Source organism: Herpailurus yagouaroundi, unplaced genomic scaffold (assembly GCF_014898765.1).
Source record: "Herpailurus yagouaroundi ecotype Mexico unplaced genomic scaffold, PumYag 182, whole genome shotgun sequence".
In the NCBI taxonomy this organism is placed as follows: Eukaryota; Metazoa; Chordata; class Mammalia; order Carnivora; family Felidae; genus Herpailurus; species Herpailurus yagouaroundi.
This window is the reverse complement of record NW_024412413.1, coordinates 48,239,311-48,263,768: the sequence shown is the minus strand read 5'-3', so window position 1 is coordinate 48,263,768 and position 24,458 is coordinate 48,239,311. Positions and strand designations below refer to the sequence as shown.

At 41.4% G+C, this 24,458-nt stretch overlaps 1 protein-coding gene across 1 annotated transcript in view; it reads left to right on the top strand.

Annotated features, from left to right (window-relative positions):
- Window positions 1–19,584, top strand: part of YEATS4 (YEATS domain containing 4) — a 65,121-nt gene extending 45,537 nt beyond the window's left edge. The window contains exons 7-8 of the mRNA XM_040491458.1: window positions 13,872–13,920; window positions 19,425–19,584. Coding sequence (XP_040347392.1) covers window positions 13,872–13,920; window positions 19,425–19,515 — 140 coding nt within the window. The 3' untranslated portion in view covers window positions 19,516–19,584. The remainder of the gene's footprint in view (window positions 1–13,871; window positions 13,921–19,424) is intronic.
- The last annotated feature ends 4,874 nt before the right edge of the window (window positions 19,585–24,458 follow it).

Sequence of the window (24,458 nt, the reverse complement as noted above, 5' to 3'; positions counted from 1 at the left end):
AAATAAAATAAAATAAAATAAAATAAAATAAAATAAAGTAAAGTAAAGTAAAATAAAATAAAATAAAATAAAATAAAATAAAATAAAATAAAATAAAATAAAATAAAATAAAATTGCCACCTACCAATCTGGAGTGGCCCTCCTCTTTCTTTGGTCTCTCCTTGCCCCCATGTACAGGGGCCAGTTTCAGATTTCAGCTAGGGAACTCCCGGGGTTGCAAACCAACTATGGTGACACTGTTTTGTTTCCAAAACCACTCTGGGATGACCTGCCTTGAACTTAACAAGCCAGTAATTGGTACACTCATGGTTTAAATCATGATTAGTTGGGTTTTTTGTTAATTGCCACATTGCCTTATATGTGGCCATCACAGTAGAAAGTTTAAGAAGCAAGAGATCCTAAACTGCTAGAGGTCTTCACTCATGTATAGTTCTGCTTCTGGGTTCAAGAGGTATGTTGCATACTGTTGGTTAGTATTGTATATCTCTTACCAGTCTTTACCCTTCCTTTCCACATGTCACAACCGACTTAGACAAGGCTGCCTCATTCATCCATGTTTTCATCATTGTAGCTTTACTTGGTCCCTCCTAAACAGAATTCATTTCTTTCATTTAAAGTCCCAGTGTCTTGGGGCGCCTGGGTGGCTCAGTCAGTTGAGCATCCAGCTTCAGCTCAGGTCATGATCTCACGGTTTGTGAGTTCGAGCCCCGTGTCGGGCTCTGTGCTGACAGCTCAGAGCCTGAAGCCTGTTCAGATTCTGTGTCTCCCTCTCTCTCTGCTCCTCCCCTGCTCATGTTCTGTCTGTCTGTCTGTCTGTCTGTCTCTCTCTCTCTCTCTCTCTCAAAAATAAACATTAAAAGAATTTTAAAAAATAAAAAAAAAATTTAAAAAAAAAAGTCCCAGTGTCTTAGGGTACATGGCTGGCTCAGTCAAAAGAGCGTGCAACTCTTGATCTCGGGGTGGTGAGTTTGAGCCCCACATTGGGTGCAGAGATTACTTAACAAATAAATAAAGAAACTTAAATAAATGAAGTCCCAATGTCTTGGTATTTAAACTACAATTAGGGGTGCCTAGGTGGCTCAGTCAGTTAAGCATCTGACTTTGGCTTAGATCATAATCTCACAGTCCCCCGGTTTGAACCCTACATTGGGCTCTGTGCCAACAGCTCAAAGCCTGGAGCCTGCTTTGGATTCTGTCTCTCTCTCTCTCTCTCTCTCTCTCTCTCTGCCCTCCCCCACTCACACTCTGTCTCTGTCTCTCAAAAATAAACAAACATTAAAAAAATTAAAAATAAAATAAACCATAGTTAATTATGAGGCCAAGGGTCTTGTTTTCTTTATCTGTGTGCCCCTGGCACAAAGGCTGGCAAATAGCAGATGCTCAAAAAAAAAGTGTTTTAAGTGGAATTTTGAGATAGAGGGCCTGAATAATAATAATGAAAATATTGGACCTATTTTGTATGTTTCTCCAGATTTGCCTCACTGACCTTCAAGCTGCTCACTAATAGAGAGTCCTGATGGTGTTTACCTCCCCTGGTGTAAGGAACATCTCAGGCATGGCCCCCATCACACCCACACAATAAGAGCTGCAGTGGAACCAGGAGTCTGAAGCCAGCTCAACCTGACTCATGGAGCCTCTGGCTCCTCCCACCGCTTCCAGACTCAGAGGCAGCACCGTGCCTCACTCGGGCTGTGGCTTACCCGGTGACTGCCTGGAGGGGTCTTGTGTTACACAGCCCAGGAGTGCAAGGGACTTATCACCCTGGGAGGTCTACGTTGACCAAAGAAAGACAGGAGGTGAAAAGGAGCTTGCACATTAACTAGCTCCCTTCCTCCTTGATGGACCACTCTGGGCACCATTATTCCATATGGCCTGACCAAGTAACTCTCTGGGTTTTCTCATGAAGCCATAGCCAATGCCCTAATGAGCCACTTTGTATTTACTATTTCTCCATCCCTGATTGACATCCTTTTTACTCACCCTTGATGCTCTGGGATTGTATCTTCTTTCCAGTTATATTAGCATATACCTTGCCTCAACCATTGTTTTTTAGGCTAAGACAAAGATTCTATTATTCAGTATTGGTTTTCTTGTTGCGTTTTTGAAATCTATTGTGCATTCACGGATGCCACCTCAGTTTAAATTCTTTCAAACATAGGTAGCCAGGGATGCCAAATAGCACAGTATTTGTAAAAACTCTTTTTAAGTAAACTATTATCCATGAGGAGTAGTTCTTAAAAATCAGTCTATTTTTGAAACATTCTTAAACAAGGTGAAATGAGGTCTAAAGGGCAGCAAATTAAATGCCCGTGATAAGCAAATATTTAATTGTCCTTGATTTTAAACACAGATTTGTCAGACTGAGCTTGATAATGACTCCTTTAAAGTCGCATTATTTCCCAAGGCATCAAGCTTGTGTTGACAAGTTTCTTGAAAGACAGTTGGAAGAATAATTGAAAGATACATAATTAACTTTTGCTTAATGTTTGGTTATCGTAATGTCATCTAATATTAGTAAAAGCTACAGTAAGTGCTCAGAGTATCTGAGTTAATTTCTTTTGACAGATGTGGAATACTATATTATTTTTTAATCATTATTCTGTTTATCACAGACATCTTTTTGATGTAGTTTAATTTGTTTTATACCGAATACATGTAGGAGTCATATATAATTAATGGAAATGTCCTCAGGAGAAAAATGAGGCTTCAGTCTCTGTGGCAACATAATCATGTTGAATTTATGCATGACTCTAACTGTAGGGGTCTGGAATCATTAGCCAAGGTTAATGAAAAACACAATTTACAATAAAGATATTAACCTACATAATTTTATCTGAAATAAGAAACAAAATCTGAAAATTTTAGCATACTGCTAAGCTACCCAAGACAAAAACACATATACAAAGGAAAAAAGAAAAAGTTTTGGGTCTGGTTGGGGAAGAACCAAAAGAGGAATTGTACAAGTTGAAAGGGACATATCAAAAACAAAACAAAACAAAACAAACAATAAATCTAGCAAAGATTACCCTCTTGATAACTTGAATCTCAAATTATTCAAGCATATGTTTCCCAATTGCGATTGGAAAGTAATAGCATTAATACCGAAATATGTACATATTTAACACAGTCACTTTTTTTTTCCTATACTTTATTTTTTATAATTTACATCCAAGTTAGTTAGCATATAGTGCAACAGTGATTTCAGGAGTAGATTCCTTAAGCCCCTTACCCATTTAGCCCATCCCCCCCCCCAATCCCTCCAACAACCCTCTTTTTGTTCTCTATATTTAAGAGTCTCTTATGTTTTGTCCCCCTCCCTGGTTTTATATTCTTTTTGCTTCCCTTCCCTTATGTTCATCTGTTTTGTATCTTAAAGTCTTCATATGAGTGAAGTTATATGATATTTGTCTTTCTCTAACTGACTAATTTCACTTAGCATAATGCCCTCTAGTTCCATCCATGTAGTTGCAAATGGCAAGATTTCATTCTTTTTGATTGCCGAGTAATACTCCATTGTGTGTGTGTGTGTGTGTGTGTGTGTGTGTGTGTGTGTGTGTGTGTATACCACATCTTCTTTATCCATTCATCCATCGATGGACATTTGGGCTCTTTCCATTCTTTGGCTATTGTTGATAGTGCTCCTATAAGCATTGGGGTGCATGTGTCCCTTTGAAACAGTCTACCTGTATCCCTTGGATAAATACCTAGTAGTGCAATTGCTGGGTTGTAGGGTAGTTCTATTTTTAATTTTTTGAGGAACCTCCATACTGTTTTCCAGAGTGGCTGCACCAGTTTACATTTCCACCAGCAGTGCAAAAAGAGACCTGCTTTCTGAGCATCTTCACCAACATCTGTTGTTGCCCGAGTTGTTAATGTTAGCCATTCTGACAGGTGTGAGGTGGTATCTCATTGTGGTTTTGATTTGTATTTCCCTGATGATGAGTGATGTTGAGCATTTTTTCATGTGTCAGTCTTCTTTGGAGAAGTGTCTATTCATATCTTTTGCCCATTTCTTCACTGGATTATTTGTTTTTTGGGGGTTGAGTTTGATAAGTTCTTTGTAGATTTTGGATACTAACCCTTTATCTGATATGCCGTTTGCGCATATCTTCTCCCATTCCCTTGGTCACCTTTTAGTTTTTCTGATTGTTTCCTTCCCTGTGCAGAAGCTTTTTATCTTGATGAGGTCCCAGTAGTTCATTTTTGCTTTGGTTTCCCTTGCCTCCAGGGACGTGTTGAGTAAGAAGTTGCTGTGGCCGAGGTCAAAGAGCTTTTTGCCTGTTTTCTCCTCTAGGATTTTGATGGCTTCCTGTCTTACGTTTAGGTCTTTTATCCATTTTGAGTTTATTTTTGTGTATGGTGTAAGAAGGTGGTCCAGGTTCACTTTTCTGCATGTTGCTGTCCAGTTTTCCCAGCACCACTTGCTGAAGAGACTGTCTTTATTCCATTGGATATTCTTTCCTGCTTTATTCTTAACTGTCCCACTAATGAATGAGGGTAAAGAGGTCCCCAAATCAATCAGCAAATGTTTGTTATATGCTAACTGTGGTGATTTAGTCTAGAGACCAGTGCCTAAATACTTGCAACTATGTTCCCTGATCAAACTGGAAATTGCTAGCATCAACTGTGACCTGCTTTATAATTGTGCTTACCTAATCACCAGGCCCTCTGAAGAAGAGAAGATAATAGCAAATAGGGAAGGAATGTTAAGGGAGGTAGGATGATCTAAGGGAGTAGAATTTTAAGAAGGCAGTGACCCAAATGTTGCCACTAGAACAAAAAGAATAAGGAAGTGCCTTTGGAATTACTTAGAAGCAATCACTGGTGTTCTTCAAAAGAGCAGTGTCAGACACTCCGACTTCTGGCCATGATTGAATAATTGGAAATGGGATTAACCTTAAACAACTAGGACACTGGACAAAATATAGGAAACAACAGGTTTTCAGACTTTGGACAACAGGTAGTGTGGGAATGTGATCCCTTGGAGAAGGTAGCCCTCAGATGCCCATGGCTTTCTGCCTTGGGGCACCTACCTGACCATGGATTAGGAAAGTGGGTTCCATGTAAAACACAATAATTTTATTTGAGTTGAGGAGACAAAGATCAGAGTTCAGGAGAGGTGAGGCTGCTGGAAGTTTGTAGGGCAGGGTTGCAGAGAGGAGGAAGCTACTTAGAAAAAGAGCTCTGGAAGTCTGTGTGGGCTTATTTTGAGTCTGCTGAATACAGTGAAACTCAACAGTTTGGGTAAAGAGAGGTTGGAGAGCTGTGGGCTGAACTGTTCCTGAGCATACACAGGAGTGGGACTGCTCAAGTTCTGACTAGGCAGAGAAGAGTGGCCTCACTGATCACTCACTAGGAGTGTTCTACAGTAACCCTAGAAAGGCCATGCTTTAGTAATGTTACTAAACTATTCCTAGAATAAAGGTTACAGGGGTGCCTGGATGGCTCAGTCAGTTAAGCATCTCACTTTGCTCAGGTTATGATCTCACAGTTCGTGGATTCAAGCCCTGTGTTGGGCTGTATGCTGACAGCTGGAGCCTGGAGCCTGCCTCGGATTCTGTGTGTCTTCTCTCTTCCTGTCAGCTTCTCGCACTCTCTCTCTCTCTCTCAAAAATAAATAAATGTAAAAAAATAAATAAAGTTTACTTTATGTCCACCCTAAATAGGCTTAAAAACAAGCCCCCAAAGGATCAAGTACCTTTATTCCTACCATAACAAAACACAACAGTCTTTAAAGGAAGACAACAAAATCCAGATACTCAACAATGTAAAACTCACAATGTTCAGCATCCAACAAAAATTTACTAAATGTGCCAAGAAGCAGGAACATGTAACCTATAACCAGAAGAATAATCACCCCAAAAGGACCATGAAATGATAAAGATGGATGGAATTAGCAGACAAGAATGTTAAAGCAACTCTTAAAACTGTGTTTGACTATTTAAATGAAAGCATGAACAAAGTGAGGGGAGAAATGGAAGACGTTTTTTAAAAGTGCAGTTTCAACAGGGTGATGGAGAGGAACAGGGACCCCAGACTGAAAAAAGGGAAGGAATAAGGAACACAACCTGAAGGGAGTGGCTGGAGATCGTTTATTCAAGAAGTATGGCTGCAAAGACAGAAAGGGGCAGCAAGGCCTATCAAAGGTTTGGATTGTTGTTGTTCCCTAGGGAAAAAAATGATAAGCTAAAAATGAAACCTAAAGAGAAGTGTTAGAAAGAAGGATTTATATGAGGTTAATGGTTCTAGGCAGCTTTAGGAGAGAAAACTTTTATCTCTAAAGAAAGAGGATTGATTTTTCCCCGAGATAATGGAAAGAAGCTGAATATAAAATAGAGACAGAAAGTTCAAGGGAATTGAACAAGGCCCGGGTAATTAATGGAGTTTCAGTAAACAGAAGGCAAAATCATTTACTATGAGGCCCCAGGACTGGGGAATCCAGTGAGTGAAAAAAAATGAGAAGGAGACTGAATTGGAGAAAATGTAAGAAATGAATAAAAGGACCGTGAAACACAAAACAACTCCCATTTCCCCAAACACTGTGGATAGACTGGACATCAGATTTAGTAAGAGGGAAATAATAAAATGCAAAGAAGGAGGGTTTGGGTTAAACGTGAAAAGGAAAATGATTTCTCTTTTTCTTTTTGTGTATTAAATCCTGGTGAAGACTTTCAGGGAGAAGAGTGTTGAGGGTGGTGGAAAGGGAAAGAAGGGAAATGAGAGGCGGGAAGCACTGGAAGAGTTGGACGGGGTAGAATGGCTATAATCTTCAGGTCGCTACTTTTATTTTTGAAAGTACATTTGTAAACTTGGATAATAAAACTATGCATAAGTAACATTCTGTTGCAATGCAAACTACAAAGCTGTTACATTTCTGTGTTTCGGGTTGAGATGAAAGGGTCAGGTCAGGAGTCAGAAGACATAATGTTGTGTCTGGTGGCAAACAGTGACCATCTTTATGGGTTAGTTATCTCATCTCTCTGAGTCTGTTTCTACATCTGTAAAATAGGCAAAAAGGCCACTTATGCCTACTCTGGATGAATTTGCACAAATCAAATGAGATTATACACAAAAACATTTTGTTCTCTGTTTGGTGCTATAAAACACAAGACACATGTAGATCTTTTCTGGGTTACCCACCCAGCTCACAGTGATTCATCTTTCTCTGAGAGTTGCCTTCCCATTCCCCAGTTGGATTTACTACATCACTCCACCCATCTACCCACAATTGATTGGACCAGGATTGTACAACTAATCCTAGATGGGCCAATCAGACTCTCCTGAGAATTTAGAATTGGGACCAAGCGTATCCAATTTGCACTGATTATTTGAACAGAAATGTAAATTCTGAAGTAATGAGTTGGTCGTCTGCTGCCTGCTGAGGGCATGAAGGTTCAGAAAAGCCAGTCTAGAAAGAGAACAAAGCTGAGAGGCAAGGGGAAACTGGGATAAGAGTAAGAAAGAGAGAGGACTAATACTTTGGATAACTGCACAGTTCTGGACTCTTCCTCTTGAGTCCTGACTGCTTTATTGGCCTGGGATTCTGTAAGATACCCCTGTGTCCTATAAATAAAATCCTCCTTTCTTTCTTTCTCTTTCTTTCTTTCTTTCTTTCTTTCTTTCTTTCTTTCTTTCTTTCCTTCTTTCTTTCTTTCTTTCTCTTTCTTTTTTTTTTTCTTGCATAATGTGGCTCATGTGTTTCTCTGTAATTTTCAACTAAAGAATCTTAACTAAAGCAATATAGTGAGTTCAATAGTGTCCCCACCACCACCACCCAAAATTCATGTCTACTCAGAACTTAAGAGTGTAACCTTATTTGGAAATGGGATTTTTGCAGAATGTGGGTAAGATGAGGCTATACGAGATTCAAATGGATTTGAATCCAGTGACTGGTGTTCTTATAAGAATAGAGGGGATAGAGGTGCCTTGGGTGGCTCAGTTGGTTAAGCGTCTGACTTTGGCTCAGGTCATGATCTCACGGTTCATGAGTTCGAGCCCCACATAGGGTTCTGTGCTGACAGCTTGGAGCTTGAAGCCTGCTTCTGATTGTGTCTCCCTCTCTCTCTGTCCCTCCTCTGCTCTCACTGTGTCTCTTTCTCTCTTAAAAATAAATAAACATTAAAAAAAAAGAATAGAAGGGGATACAAGAAATGCACACAGAGAAGGCCGTAAGAAGATGAAGGTAGGAAGAAATTGGAGTTATGCTGACACAGGCCAAGGAACGCTGGGGGCCACCAGAAGTTTGGAAAGCCAAGGAAGAATTCTTCCTTAGATCCTTCAAAGAGAGCATGGCTCTAACGACACCTTCATTTTGGGCATCCGGCTTCCAGGGCGCTGAGAGAATAAATTATGTTGTTTTAAGCCACCCAGTTTGTGGTACTTCATTACAGCAGCCCTAGAAAACTAATACAAGGAGTAGTATAGGACAATTTACCTCAAAATTGCTGTTCTCAAGCTTTGTTGTCATGGAAAGAGCTAGACTCTACACAAGGGGGAGACCCTTGAAGCTTTCAAGTACCTTCTCGTCCCACAGCCGCTTTCTGGGAAATAGGTCTCTAGTGGTTTGTTCTGTATACGGTTTTTATATTTCTTACCATATGAAACCACTGCTGCTACTATTCCAGCCACACTCAGTTGGAACCAAGTTTCCTGGAAATGAGAGAGTTAGAAGGAAGCCAAGAAGAGCTTCATGTGTCAAACTGCCCAATAGGGCTCAGTCTGTATTGGATGATGACAAATCACCTCAACCAGGAAATACAACTACTAACTAAACAAAGAGTAGGCAATATCCCAATCCATGCTGAGCCCTTGCTTCGTTTCTCCATGAGCCTATAGATAAACCTGTCTGGGAAACTCTGTGACCAAGAATGGCTGCCATGAAACAGAGGACATCCCATGGTGCCCCACAAATCCCAGCAACAAACCCCCTTTATCAGTGATCACCTGGGCATGCGTCCTTGTTTTAGTCTGTTCAGGATACCATGATAAAATACTATAGACTGAATAGCTTAAACAGCAAAAATTTATTTCTATCACTTCTGTAGGTTGTAAAATCTAAGATCAAGGTGCTGGCCAATTCAATTCTTGATGAGAGCTCTCTTCCTTGCTTGCAGATGGCTACCTTCTTGCTGTGTCCTCATATGGTCTTTCCTCAGTGGATGCGCGTGCGCGTGCGCGCACACACACACACACACACAGAAATTTCTCTCTCTCTCTTTTTTTTAAAATTTTTATTTTAGAGAGAAAAAGAGTGTGAGCAGGGGAGAGGGACAGAGAGAAAGAGAGAGAGTCCCAAGCAGGTTCCATGCTGCCAGCACAGAGCCAGATGCACAGCTTGATCTCATGATCCTGAGATCACTACCTGAGCTGAAATCAAGAGTTGGATGCTCAACCAACTGAGCCACCCAGGCTCCCCTCTCTTGCTCTTCATACAGGATCCCAACCTGATGACCTCATTTTATCTTACTAACTCCTAAAAGCCCTATCTCCAAATATAATCACACTGGAGATTAGGCTTCAATCCTTCTCCCTAACATATTGTTAGAATCTTTTCAGCAAACAGCTGGCTCATTCATCATTATAATGCAGGGATTGCACTGAAAGATAATCTTGGATAATTTCTGTCCCCTCACCAAGATGCAAAGTGCTTCTAATTACATAAAGGAGGACATACACACAAATATACATAACACACATAAAGGAGGACATACATACACATATACATACACACACACATGTATATACAGATATTATATATACTCATAACTTTCTATGTGCCAGATGTTGGGCTAAGTGATATATATAGCTATATATATATATATAGCTAAGTGATATATATATATAGCTAAGTGATTGATATATATTGATATAAATTCATTTCAACCTTACAACAATCTGATGAGGCAGGTAGTATTATTATGCTTATTTAACAGTCTAGAAAATCAAGGTACAGAGAGGTTAAATAACTTGTCCAAGCTCATACAGCTGGTATGTGCTAATCCTGGGACTCAACCCATACAATCTGGCTTCAGAGTTCATGAATTCATAAGCCGTAGTTCCAGTTATGAGAAGCTGCTAGTGTAGTGATTGGAGCAAAGGACAAGCAAGAGGTATATATAGGAAGACTGGAATTGGAAAATTATGGAAAACACAGTCTTTCGGATGAATCATCTCTCAGTCTACTATATCTGTGGACTCTGATGGTCATGTAGTAACTGACAATCCCAGAGGTAAACACAACTTGCCTTGAAATAAGACTGTATCAGTGTATGGCTCCAGGTATTAACCTTATCTGTCTCTGGACATTGGGCAAGTCATCCAGTATGTGTGGAAAGAGATGCAAAATATTTCTCATCACAGTCTGTATATACTGAGCAAAGACCTGGTTGCTCTAAAGTTTTGTCCCTGGGGTAGAAAAGGAAGAAGATCGTGTTCCTTCCCATCGTGCTTCCTAATCAAGTGCTCCTGTGTGCTCCAACAAGAGGTTCTTCTTAGTTGGATGAATAGATGTGTAGAGAGGCAAGAGGCCAGGACTTATGGGCTCGAGAATGTGTAAGATTTATTGGAGCTGCTGGTTAGAACACTGCTGTTTTCGTGAACTGGACCAAAATGCTCTCACACCAAGCTTTTACCAATAAAATAAATAGCCTCAGGTGTCTATCGACCTAAGAGGACCTGCCTGTAGTTGATATAATTGCCAAACCGCTCACTGGGAACTTGACAGATGAGTCCTTTAGCTTTCAATTCAGGGTGAGAATTTGCACCAAAAAATAAGACGAGCCCTTGTTAAAGAGAAATATAAATTCCTATTTTCTTAATCTTTCACTCATTCATTCAACAAATATTTATTGAGTGCCTACTCTATGATAGGCACTGTTCTTAGAGATTGAAATAAATCAATGAGCAAAACACAGATTTGTGCCCTCCTGGGAACTTGCATTCTGGTGCAGAAAGATAGATAGTTGGAAATAGACATAATGAATAAATAAGTTATCTAATGTATGCTAGGAGGCTATTGGTGTCATGGAAAAAGAAAGAAGAGCAAAATAAGAGGAACTGAAACTATTGGGGGCTGGTTGTGATTTTAAATAGTCAGGGTAGGCCTTATTGAGAAGGTAACATTTGAGCAAAGACTTGAAGGAGTTGAAAGGATTGGCCAAGTGAGCATGTGGGGAAAGATCACACCAGACGAAGGAAATGGCAGCACAGGAGTGTGCTTGGTGTGTTTGGAGAATGTCAGGAAGCCACGGCGGCTGGAGAAGTGGAGGGTGGGGCAGACCACGGAAGATGGGGAGAGTAACAAGGACCTGATCATGTGCAAGCCTGTAGGCCACTGTAGGGACTGCTACTTTTATTTATTTATTTATTTATTTATTTATGCATTTATTTATGCATTTATTTATTTATTTTTTAATTTTTTAACATTTATTCACTTTTGAGAGACAGAGACAGAGTACGATCAGGGGAGGGGCAGAGAGAGAGGGAGACACAGAATCTGAAGCAGGCTCCCAGCTCTGAGCTATCAGCACAGAGCCCAACACAGGGCTCGAACCCATGAACTGTGAGATCACGACCTGAGCTGAAATCAAACGCTTAGCCGACTGAGCCACCTGGGTGCCCCGGGACTGCTACTTCTACATTACAGGATTTTTATTCTGAATGAGATGGGAGTCTATTAGAGGATTTAGAGCAAAAGAAGGACATGTTCTCTCTTATAACCAGATCGCTTTGACTGTTGTGTTGTAAGCTGACTGCATAAGAACAAGAGTGAAAAGGGAGAGATTAGGACACAATTTCACTCATCAAGAAGAGAGACAATGGTGGCATAGACTAGGTTGTAATAGTGGAGGTGGTGAGAAGTCCGATTTGGGGTAACACTTGAGGCTAGAGACTGTTGGCGTTGCTATGGGTTGGATATGATGTGTAAGAAAGAAAAAAAAAAAAGATGAGTTAGATACCTATGACCATTATGATGGAGAAGGCTGCAGGTGGAGCAAGTTGTTGGATATACAGATCTGGAGGTCAGGGGAAAAGTCTGGGCTGGAGTTTGAACTGTGGGAGTTGTTGACATACAGATGGTATTTAAAGCCAAAGGCTGAATGAGATCACTAAGGAACTGAGTGTGGATAGAGCAGAGTCCAGGGACTGAGCCTTCAAGCATGCCATCATTAATGAGTTGGGAGAAAAAGAGGATTCAGTAAGGAGGTAAAGAAAGAGTAATTAGGAAAGGGGAGAAGGCTCGAGTGATGTTATTGACCAGGTGAGAAGGGATGAGATCCGGTATACAAGCGGAGGGATGGGCTCTGGACAGGAGCACATTTTGGAGGAGAACAACTGCACATTTTGAATAACTGAAGGCATCTACATATCTGGTGCTCTCTTTATGTAGTAAAGATAATTCTTGGTAGTCAAGGAATTCTTTTATGGTCTTCCCACAGCATTTCCCCATTGGCCGTTCGGTGAATACTAATCTCATGGACAGTCAGTACTTCACAGGAGCTGTCACGCAGATCTCATTGCCGAACACAACGTGGTTTCTGTCTTTCTGATGACGTGGCACAGCTCAGAGGAGCTAGAGTGGTGAGGTCGCCATGACCATGCCAGGAATGGAACCAAGGTCTCTGTGTTCATTTGCGAAGGGCTCCCATGATAAAGTCCCACAAACCGAGTGGCTTAACTGCACAAGTTTATTGTCTTACAGTTCTGGAAGCTACAAGAGAGAAATCAATATGTTGGCCGTGTGGGTTCCTCCCAAGGCTGGGAGAGAGCTTCTGTCCCATGCTTCACTTCTGGTTTCTGGCAATTTTTTTTGGCAGCCTTGGGCATTCTTACCTCATGGAGGCATCACCTCAGTCTTTACCTTCATGTTCACATGGTGTTCTCCCTGTGTGCTTTATCTGTTTGTGTCTAAATTTCCCCTTTTTATAGACACCAGTCCTATTGGATTAGAGGCCCACCTGACTCCAGTGTTACCTCATCTTACCCAATCACCTCTGTAAGCACCCTATTTCTAAATAAGGTCACATTCTGAGATACTGGCTGTTAGGACTTCAGCATGTGAACTTGGGGTTGGGGAGGAGAGGCGCAGTTCAACCTATGACGGTCTTTTAATGTCACATTTTGCGTCAGCCTTCATGGCATAGATTAGGCAACTGCAGATCAGGCAACTTGAGAATCAGTGGGGCTGAAAAAGTCTTTCTTGCGCATCTCTCCAATGCCAATCCTATCATTTGAACCTGTTGTCTTTGATGTAACACTGATGTGACCATTTTGACCTGTTTTAGAAAGCACGACCTTGACGAATAAGAGGTAATGACTGGAAAGGTAAAGAGTAAAGGCATTTGCAGGGAGAGGTGCTCCTCTAAGGCAGTGACCATATATATTGGAAACATGTTTGCCTTTTATTACACCAATGATGACAACCCAGCTTCTTTGGGCTTCACCTCTGAGATTCTGATTCTGCAGGCCTGTAGCCAGGAACCTGCATTTTAGCACACTTTCAGGTGATTCTGATGCCACCTTTTGACAGATTTCCCTAGAGAGCCGGGGATTCGTGGTGTGAGAATTACTGAGGCAACAAAACACTTAGGTTGGAGCCAGACCAGGCCTTGCCATCCAGAGAGTAGACAGAACCACAGAACCCCTGACCTCAGAGCCACAAGGGCTGGAAGAGACCATCAAGATAGAAAACAGAGCCCAGAGATGGTTGAAGCCAGGGCATTCTGAGTGCTTCAGAGCAGAAAGAGAAGCAAACCCAGGACTTCAATATAAGAGCATGCCAATGGATGAAATGAAAAGAGAGAAGACAAATGTGAGGAGCTGTCCCCTAAACCAATGTCTACACTAGATGATGTCTCCTATTTCTTTATCAGGTCACAGAAGCTGTCATGCTTCAGAGGAGGCCACTTTCCTGCCTCTCGGGTCAGTTTGGGTTCCTGAAACAGGGACTTACCCATGAGAGAAAGAGCGGATCTGTTTTTAGTGGTTATTTGTGGGGGTCCACTGCTTCTGCAGTGGCACTGCATTGTCCTCAGCATACAAAGGTATAATAAGAACCCAAGAAAAACACTTTGAGTGTGTGATTGTGTGATTAAATTCACTGATGGTCTTCAGGCTTGGGTAGGTATACTTCCTGAGAAAACTCTGAGCCTAATTATCTGCCTGCATAATTTCTTCACTCTTCTTTCACTTTCGTGACCTCATTCGGTGTTCACGTAACCCTGTAGTAGGTGTTACCCTCACTGGACAGATATTTTAAAAATGAAAATCTGGGGCACCTGGGTGACTCAGTGGGTTAAGTGTCCAACTTTGGCTCAGGTCATGATCTCAGGGTTGGTGAGTTCGAGCCCCACATCAGGCTCTCTGCTGTCAGCACAGAGCCTGCGATGGATGCTCTGTTTCCCTCTCTCTGCCCCTACCACTCTTGTCTTCGCTCCCTCTCTCTCAAAAATAAATAAACATTAAAAAAAAAAAGATGAAAATATGACATGCCCTCCTTCTGCTTATAATCCTTCAGTGATTCTTCACTGTTTACCCATTGGCTCCTTCCTTGGGGGAATACATTCCAAGTTAACAACCCAAAGAAAAAATGGGTAATTTGTACAAGGATGTATGTAACAGCTTTATTCACAACATTAAAAACTGGTAACAAAACAAAACCCAATAATAAAGGGCAGGGCTAAGCCAATCCTGCCCTCTCAATACACTGGAATTCTCTGTACCTACTTCAAATGATAAGAATCTGGTCTACCCTGAGGCACGAGTGTGTATCTAAGTGTCTGTGTCTAAAGGTGGCAAATGTGAAATCCACTGAATAGACAGGATAATGAACACCCTGATTTCAACTCTGTAAAAACATGCATGTGCGTACTGACAAGGACTAGGCAGTAACAAAAAAGCAACAAAACGTTTGACACCGTATGTGAATCAGATCTCCTATTTAAGTGTGGCATAAAAACCGCAATGGGGAAAATAATGCCTTTGGAATTTTCTTCCGAGGACTCTCACATAGAATTGTATATTGTGAAGAGTAAATGAGACAGGGAACTTAAAACCTTAAGACTTCAACGCAAGAGGGTGGACTAAGGACACGGTGACAGTTTTATGTTGGGATGTCAGTGTTTGAGTCAGTTCCAGCCAGAACGGGGGCGGGGCACGGCCACCTCCAGTGGCGTGACTGAGTGTGCTCATACACGCATATGCACACTTGGCTTGTGGTTACATCATTCGCTGCTGCTGAAGCAGTTCAAGGCCAGTGGGAAATCACAGAGCAGGGACAGAACTGCCCTATTCACTGAGAGAAAAACTGGTCCGACTTGATCAAGCAGAACATTAGCGTGTGATGTCAAACTGACCTTATGTACGGTTTCAAAGAGGCTCCAGAAACAGTTCACCGAGCTCTCTTCTCTTTAATGGTATTTGCTGGGGCTGAATGCATAAAAGCATGGCGCTGGAGGCTTGCTGTTGATGCACACAGATGGCTGCAGTACCCCAAATTTAGTCTCCGTTCAAATGTGTTCATCACATCGCTGGCTCTCTTTCAAGGCTCTTACCCCAACCCTAAATCTTACGATATTTGCCTTTTGTAACTTTCAGTAAACAATGGTAGCATCACTTGAGTCCTCTTTAGGTTTCTCATTCACTGTGCACAGAAGAGGAGTGACTGGTAGGTCAGAAGAGATAGTGCCCTCCAAGATTCTTGGGGTTTTCTGTCCTTGTACATCTGGATCACTCAATCTTGGCTTATCCTGACTTGCTCAGGCCCTAAGAAGAACAGGTTCTTGCATCCCAAACTGATGGCAGTCTAGTTTGTATGTGAAAATCAATTTAATCATTTACAATGACAAATCTAGCAGCCAAGTGGGGCAATATTTATGTTGGCCGCCTTGCAAGTTCTCTTCCCACAAATGAAACCAAGCAAAGATTAGAAGTCTGTTGCTGTGTGAGCATAAGCTACTGGTACAAGGAAGGGTTCTGAGAGAGACTTATCTACAAAATGATCTACTTAGAATTCTCTGATTTCCCTTCAGTGTGTACTCCTCTAATTGCCCCGCTCGCCCACCCCTCACCTATTCTTTGAAGCTTCTTCTACCTCTGGGTTCTTGGGAAAAATGAATCACTTACCATGTCAGTCTACCATAACTTTCATACCTTTATTATAGCACCAATTACCTCATATTCTGGTAATCCTTGATGTATCTGTCTCCCCTTCTGTTTTCATCACTGGGACAGGGACTCTCTCATCTACTTTGTTTCCTCAAAGCCTAGTACATAATAAGTGCTCAGTTCAGGGTTGCTAAATGAATGAATACATGAATTATTTTTCCATTTACCCTAATGACCTGTCTACATCTAAATAGATGTAGATAGATATTAAGCGACAGAAAGGAGTGGGGAGAAAGAGAGACAGAGAGAGACAGAGAGAAGAGAATCCTATTCCCTAACCATGAGAGACCTGTCCAAACATTATACCGCAGGGAACCCGTAAAAGCCAGTCTTAGGTAATACTCAGTGCTTTATCTAAACCAGACTGATCTGTTTATCTGATCCTTCTAACATTATTCCCTGGCCTCACCTTAGGCCCTGGCTTATGTGTGCCTCAACCTACATGCTTATTTTAGTAAACAGTTTGACCCCTTCCACAAGCATATTGATTTGGATTCTCCTAACTCCCCCTTTCACCCACATCAGGCTACAGAAATACCAAAGCAGAGTCTGGATTCTAACATGACCCATAAGTGATATGTATGCTCATTAATGTTGGAGAAGCTCTACTTTGTTAGCACCATGCTCTAACCAACTGAGCTAACTGGCCAGATGCTACTTTAAATCTTTATGATGACTGCCCCTGGCTGTATGCTTTTCCTTTCCATCTTCTCTCCTGTCATTCTCAAGACATCCACATCCATTGTATTAGTTATCTATGGCTGCGTATAAAACCACCCCAACTTACTGGCCTAAAACCTCACTTATTATCTTATGGTTTCTGTGCGTCAGGAATCTGGGCAAGACTTATCTGGATCCTCTGCTCAGGGTCTCTCATAGGCTGCAGTGAAGCTGGGCTTCAGTCATCTAAAGCTTGGCTGGGGAGGAGTCACTCGAGACTCACTCATGTGGTTGTTGTTGGGACTCATGTCTTCATGGGCTGTTGGAAAGAGGCCTTCCTGAGTTCCTTGCCTGGTTGGTCTCTCCACTACACAGCTTACAAGATGGCAGCTGGCTTCATATGGAAAAAATGAGTGAAAAAGCAAGAGAGGGCAGGTAAGATGGAAGCCAGAGTCGTTTGTAACCTAATCTGAGAAGTGGCAGCCCATTATTTTTGCCTTGTTTTATTTGTTAAAAGTAAGTCAATAGGTCCAGTCAAAGGGAGAGGATTCTACAAGGGTGTGAGTAACAGAAGTGGGGATGTTCAGGGGCTCTTAGAAGTTGTGTACCACATCCATGTTCATTTTCCTTCTTTTTTTTTTTAAAGCTCACCTATTTATTTTGAGAGAGAAAGAGAGAGAGAGAGAGAGAGAGAGCACGTGTATGTGCACATATGCGTGCACGTGCAAGTGGAGAAGAAGCAGAGAGACAGCGAGAGAGTCCCAAGCAGGCTCCAAGCCTGACTCAGAGCTCGATCCCATGACTTGCGAGATCATGACCTGAGCCAAAACCAAGAGTCAGATGCTCAACTGACTGAGCCACCCAAGCATCCACCCATCCATGTTCATTTTCATCTAATAACTTCGCCGACTGGTTTCTACTGCAGTTACACATCTATGTGGCCTTATCTGGGACCTCAACACCACTTGGAACTTTATATTCTCCAAACTTTCACCCTCTGTGCTTCCTGTCTTGACTACAACTTTCCATTCCCTCTACTTGTCCCACGTCTTCACTCCGATTGCACCATCCTTCACAGCAAACATGACTTCCTATCCCTTTCAGCCTTTCTTGTCCTAGTGTGTTAATACTCTTCCAGTGTTTCTCAAAGTTCCATACAGGGAGTTTCCTGTAAGCAGCTAGTTATATATGGCCTTACTAAAAACCTAGAGACACCCACATTCACCTATTTGATTTTGGGGACTGTCACACTTTCACTTCCTTCACTTTAGGGCAAATCTAGTCTTCTCTGCTTTTTCTTCCATCACCAGGTTGATGAGCATGCCTGAGCGAAATCATAAAATCATGCTGATTTGTTTCACTATAAATGGATGCTCTCTAACTTCATCTGAGTAACACCTCTCTTCAGAAATGCATCCCTACAGAATTTACCCAGCATCATTTCCAGAACTTTCTTGTTCTCCTGAAGTCCCCAAACCCACCATCATTATCCTTGGTCTATCCTTAGCCTTCCTCCAGTGGAAGGCTATTTTTGTTTGGCTGTCTCCACTCTAGAACACTCTCATCTCTCACTCATTATTTTTCGTCCTGAGAGAAATGGGTGTGATCATGCTTTCTGGGTCTAAACTCTTCACATGCCCTTATAATCCATTCTGTCCCACTTCTTGACTTTGCTCCATCAGTTCCTCCTTCTCTGTCTGTATTTTCTCCTTCACCTTCAGCTTACAAACATGTCCATCATAAAAGCAACCTTGACTCAGTTACTGCCTCAAGCTACTGCTTCATCACTGTCTTTTCTTCTACCACTAAATTTATTTTTAGTTTTCCAATAATTTTCTAATATAATGAAAAGTAGAGGGGGCACCTGGCTGGCTCAGTCGGTAGAGCATGAAACTCTTGATCTTGGGGTTTTAAGTTCCAGCCCCATGTTGTCCCCACCCTCTTTTTTATGTCATTGAATTGCGGAATTGAGTCCATTGTCCTAAGCTTTGTCTCACTTTTTGGACTTGCCTGATTGTATCTTTTTTAGTGTCATTTAACATGTTCATCTACCCCTATATTTCCTGTGAACTGGAGATGAGATATAAAGGCTGATTTCAATTCAAGTTAAACATTTTTGTCGGGAATATTCATAACTAGTGCTATGTATTTTATATTGCATCACATTTTAGGCACATACTTTTGATTGTCCCACTTTTAGTGACACTAACATTCATTACTGGGTTAAGGAGGCAACAGCCAGATCTCCCCGCTGTTAAATTACTTTTTTTTTCACTTGCAATCAGCAAATAATCCATGGAGAGATATTTTAGTACCATTTTTGGCACCTCTCCAGATTGTAAACATCCTTTATTCTATCAGAATGAATATGTCAGTCATGGTTCATTAAAGGAAACAGAAGCCAATCGAATTTTTTTTTCATCAGAGAGAGATTTAATTCAACTAATAAGAAGAGCTTCCAAAATCATTGGAAGAGCTTGGGGAGAAGGCTAGGCTAGGCCTTCAGGGGGCTGAGTTATGAAACAGACTAAATTTGGTATCTGTGTTCCAAGGCTTATGAAGCCACCATTGAAGTTGTCTCTCCATATTCTCAAATCTAGGACCAAGAATTGGGCAGAAAAACTCATTGACTCCGTATCCATGCTGGCCAGAAGCAACAGTCAAAGGAACAAGAAGATGGCCTCCACCTAATTTCTACTTTCCAGATCTAATGCAAGTGCATTTCATTTTTGGACCTTAATTCATATCTTGAAAACTAGATGTAAAGCAGTTTGCATTTTTTTTTTTTTAACTTTCCGGCCAGCCTCTGCACACAAGAAGCATTAGAATAGTTGTTGATCAAGACAATCCATGGATTCTACCACACTATGGCAAGGGCAGTAAAGGGAAACACACCTGAGACCTCTAAGGTTCTGTGACAGGAATCAGAATGTTTCTCCTGGGCTCCCCACTCTGCAGGCACGTTGCAGGATGGAGAAGGTAAAACCCACAGTTACTACTTCTCCACATGCTTTTCATCTGAAGATGTTGTTGCTATCTCTCATCTACTATTGCCTCATTTTACATTCTGTTGTACTTAATGGTTACAATTTTTTAAATGTTTATTTATTTTTGAGAGAGAGAGAGAGTGCGTGCACATGGGAGTCGGGGAGGGACAGAGAGAGAGAAATTCAGTGAGGCTCCGCGCTGTCAGCACAGAGCTCGATGAGGGGCTTGAACCCAATAAGATCATGACCTGAGCCGAGATCAAGAGTTGGATGCTCAACCAACCGAGCCACCCAGACCCCCTAATGGTTGCAATTTTTTAATTCTCATTTTTATTAGCGTTTTGGGAGGACAAAGAAATAACAACCTTTTCAGATCTCCTAGATGATTTTCAAACTGTTCCATAGACACATCTGAGTGATAGGATATTCTCCCATGTCCCGTGGACGATTTGTGAGACATACCAGCATACGAGTGCAGGTATCAATAATTTTACAAACTCTCCTACATAATTCTAATAAACCCTTCCAATACCACCATTTTTGTATTACTTATTTATTTCTGTATATCACATTACTCTCAAACTTCATGGCTGGTCACGATAAACATTATCTCACAAATGATTATTATCTCACAGTTTCTGTAGGTCAGGAATCTAGTCTTCATGTTCGTATTTGGCTATAGTTCACTCGTTTTTATTGCTATAAAATGCTCCATTGTTTTCATGTGTCAAATTTATGTTTTTATTCTTCTCTTAATGGACTTTTGAGTTTCTAGTTTAGGGCCATTATTAACATTGCTGACATACACAGTCTCTTACATGTCGCTCATAAAAAGACTTGTTAGCACTTCTTGAGTTTATATCTAGGACTGGAATTGCTGGGTAAAGGGTATATATATTTCCAGTCTTTACTGGATACTTCAAATCTCCAAAGTTGTACCAGCAGGTGTGTGAAAGTGACTGATGCTCCCATCCTTGCCAGTGCTTAGCATTGTGAGGCTTTTAAAGTTTTTGACAACCTGGTGGCTATGAAAAGATATCTCATCCTGCTTAATTCACTGATCACTTGAGATTGAGTCCCTTTTCTTATGTTTGTGGATTAATGTGTTTCTTCTGTGAGGTCATTATTCGTACCCTTGGTTAATGTTTCAATTGGTTGTTTTGTGTTTTCTTTGACATGTAAGAGCACTTTATATAATCTGGGTATTACACTTTGTTAGTTACACTGAGTCTCTCAACAAATATTTACTGAGCACTTAGTGTGCTCAGAGGATATAGCTCTCAACAAGGCAGACCAAAAAAACTCTTAGTTCATCAGGCATCCATTCTAGAATAGGGAGACAAACAATAAACACAATATATAAGCAAAGTTTGGGGCACCCGGGTGGCTCAGTCGGATAAGCGTCCGACTTCAGCTCAGGTCATGATCTTGCGGTTTGTGAGTTTGAGCCCCATACCTGGCTCTGTGCTGACAGCTCAGATTCTGTGTCTCCCTCTCTCTGTGCCCCTCCCCTGTTCATGCTCTGTCACTGTCTCTCGAAAATAAACGTTAAATTTTTTTTAATTAAAAAAATAATAAATAAGCAAAGTTTATGGTATATTTATTAGATTTTTACATACCCCGTGATAAATGTTACAGGCAGAAATAAAGCAGCGAAGGGGTCTAGGGGATTCTGGGGAAGACTACAACTTAAAATAGGATGGTCAAGGAAGACTTCACTGAGAGACTGACATTTGAGTAAAACCTGAAAAAGGTGAGGAAACAGACCATAGAGATATTTGGTGGAAGAGCATCTTAGATAAAGAGAACAACAAATGCAAGGGGCCTGCAGTTTGAGCATAAATGGTTTATGCAGGGAAAAGCAAGGAGGCCAGTGTGGCCAAAGATGGACGAGAAAAATGAGTCATAAAAGAGGATATTTGAGCAGTAAGGTAAGGAAGGTGTGTGTGCAGAATGTAAAAGATGTTGTAGACCGGGCACCTGGGTGGCTAGGTCGGTTAATCATCTGACTTCAGCTCAGGTCATGATCTTGTGGTTCGTGAGTTCGAGTCCCACATCTGGTGAGCAGGAGCCCTGCTTTGAGTGAGCACAAGCCCCACTTCGGGTGAGCCCCGTTTCTCTCTCTTTTTTCTCTTCTCGTCGCTCACTTGTGCCCTCTCTCTCTCCCCTTCAAAAATTAAGTAATTAATTTTAAAAAAAGGTATTGTAGACCATTACAAGCACTTGACTTTTAATCTTGGTAAGATGGTAATCCATTTGAAGAAAGGAAAGATTTGAGCAAAGAAGTGGCACAATTTGACATAATTACAGTTTTATTTATTTTATTACTTATTTATCTATAGATTTTATTTCTTTTAAGTAATCTGTACACCCAATGTGGGACTCGAACCCACAACCCTGAGATCAAGAGTTGCATGCTCTACCAACTGAGCCAGCCAGGTGCCCTGTTTTAAGAGGCCCACTATGGAGGACAAGAGCAGGAATAAACTGAGTGGCTTCCAAAGTAATCTAGGTGAAAAATCATGGTGGCTTGCACCGAGGTGATACTGGGGCGGTAAGAAGTGATAAGAAAAATTAAAAGACATCTTATGAGTAATTGTGACCCAGCTGAGGTTGGGTAGTATTTGTCGGGTAGTTACTGATTAATTTTTGTTTTTCTTTTTTTTTTTTAATATTTTTTTAATTTTTACATTTATTTATTTTTTGAGAGACATAGAGAGACAGAGCACAAGTTGGGGAAGGGCAGAGAGAGGAGACACAGAATCTGAAGCAGGCTCCAGGCTCTGAGCTGTCAGCACAAAGCCCGACATGGGGCTCGAACTCACAGACCACGAGATCATGACCTGAGCCAAAGTCGGATGCTTAACCGACTGAGCCACCCAGGCGCCCCTAATTTTTGTTTTTCTACTCTAGAAGAACTTTTCTCTAGAGATACTTAGGACCTGAGACTGTGGATGGAGAAAGCAAGGGTGGCAACCCACTGGTGGGATTGGTATGGCTATAGCATTAAACAAGCAAAAATTATAATAGCGCAGGCTAAGGTGATAACGGTAAAGGTGGTGAGAAGGTTTCAGAATCTAGATTTTTTCTAATGTTTATTTATTTATTTTGAGAGAGACATATAGAAAGTGAACAGGGGAGGGGCAGAGAGAGAGGGAGAGAGAAAGAATCCCAAGCAGGCTCTGCACTGTCAGCACAGAGCCCAGTGTGAGACTGGAACTCACAAACTGTGAGATCATGACCTGAGCTGAATCACTGAGCCATCCAGGTGCCCTAAATCTGGATTTATTTTGAAAGTAGCATTAACAAGATTTGTAGATAAATTGGGCAAAAGTGAAAAATCAAGGATGACTTTAGGAGGTTTTTTATCCTAGAAGGTTTGAGTTTTTAATAGTTAATAATGAAAAAAGTTCAAGAAGACCAGATTTGGTAGAAAAAATCAGAAGCTCATTTTTGGACCTGTTGAGTTTGAGTTGCCCTATAAGACAGACATTCAAATGGAGATGCCCAGTTGGCCACTGAACATATGAGCCAGGCATTCAGCAGAATTTAAAGGGAGTTTTACTCGTCAACATCGTTGTTGTAACAAACAACCTCTAAATCTCAGTGGATTACAGTAACACTTACTTCTTGCTCTTGTTAAATATGGGTGACAGATTGATTACAGCTCCACTCTAGGCTGCAAGCCAGCTATGTCTGATTCAAGAGTAATCTAATTTGAGCCCTAAGCTGAAGAAACAGCCACTATCTGGCACATGCCATACTTGTGGCAAAGGGCAGAAGCAAGAGGGGCCAAACTAAACAATGCAATTAAATTTAAAGCTTCTCTTTGTATGTGGCATAGACCATATGCTTCCATTCCATTCCACTCACAGCCCTGTCCTACGATGAGACAAAGATGTATACTGTGTACTGAAGAGGAATTTCAAGGAAAATCCAAAAGTGTGAATGTACAATCTTCATAGAAGGGAGGGAGCAAATTGTTGTAAACCATAATTCAATCTACCACAAAGTGAGTGTAGACATTGAAGAGAAGAAATCCAAAGACTGAGATATTTCAATGTTCAGAGGTCAGGGAGATAAGGAAAAAACAACACAAGGGACTGAGCAGAAGCAAATACTAAGGTGGGGAGAAAACCAGGTTGGAAGTCAAGTAAAGAAAGGGTCTGAAGAAAGAGGGAGGGAGCAGCTGGGTCATACATTGCTAATAGGTCAAGCAAGGTGAGGGCTGATATTGACCATTCGATTTAGCCACGTGGAAATCTTTGGTAATCTCGACAAGAGAACTGGTGACATGGTGAGGGGCAAAAACTTGATCAATGTGGATTCAAGAGAGAGTGGGAGGAGAGAAGTTAGAAATAGCCAGTACAGGCAGGCTACTCTTTCAAGGACTTTTGCTGAAAGGAGAAGAAAGGAAATGAAGGATAACTGGAAGGAAAAATGAGGTTAGTAGTAATTTTTTTTTAAGATGGGATAAATAAGGGTGCCTGGGTGGTTCAGTCATTTAAGCCTCCGACTTCGGCTCAGGTCATGATCTCACGGTTCATGAGCTCCAGCCCCACGTCAGGCTTTGTGCTGACAGCTCAGAGCCTGGAGCCTGCTTCGGATTCTGTCTCTCCCTCTCTCTCTGCCCCTCCTCCACTCACA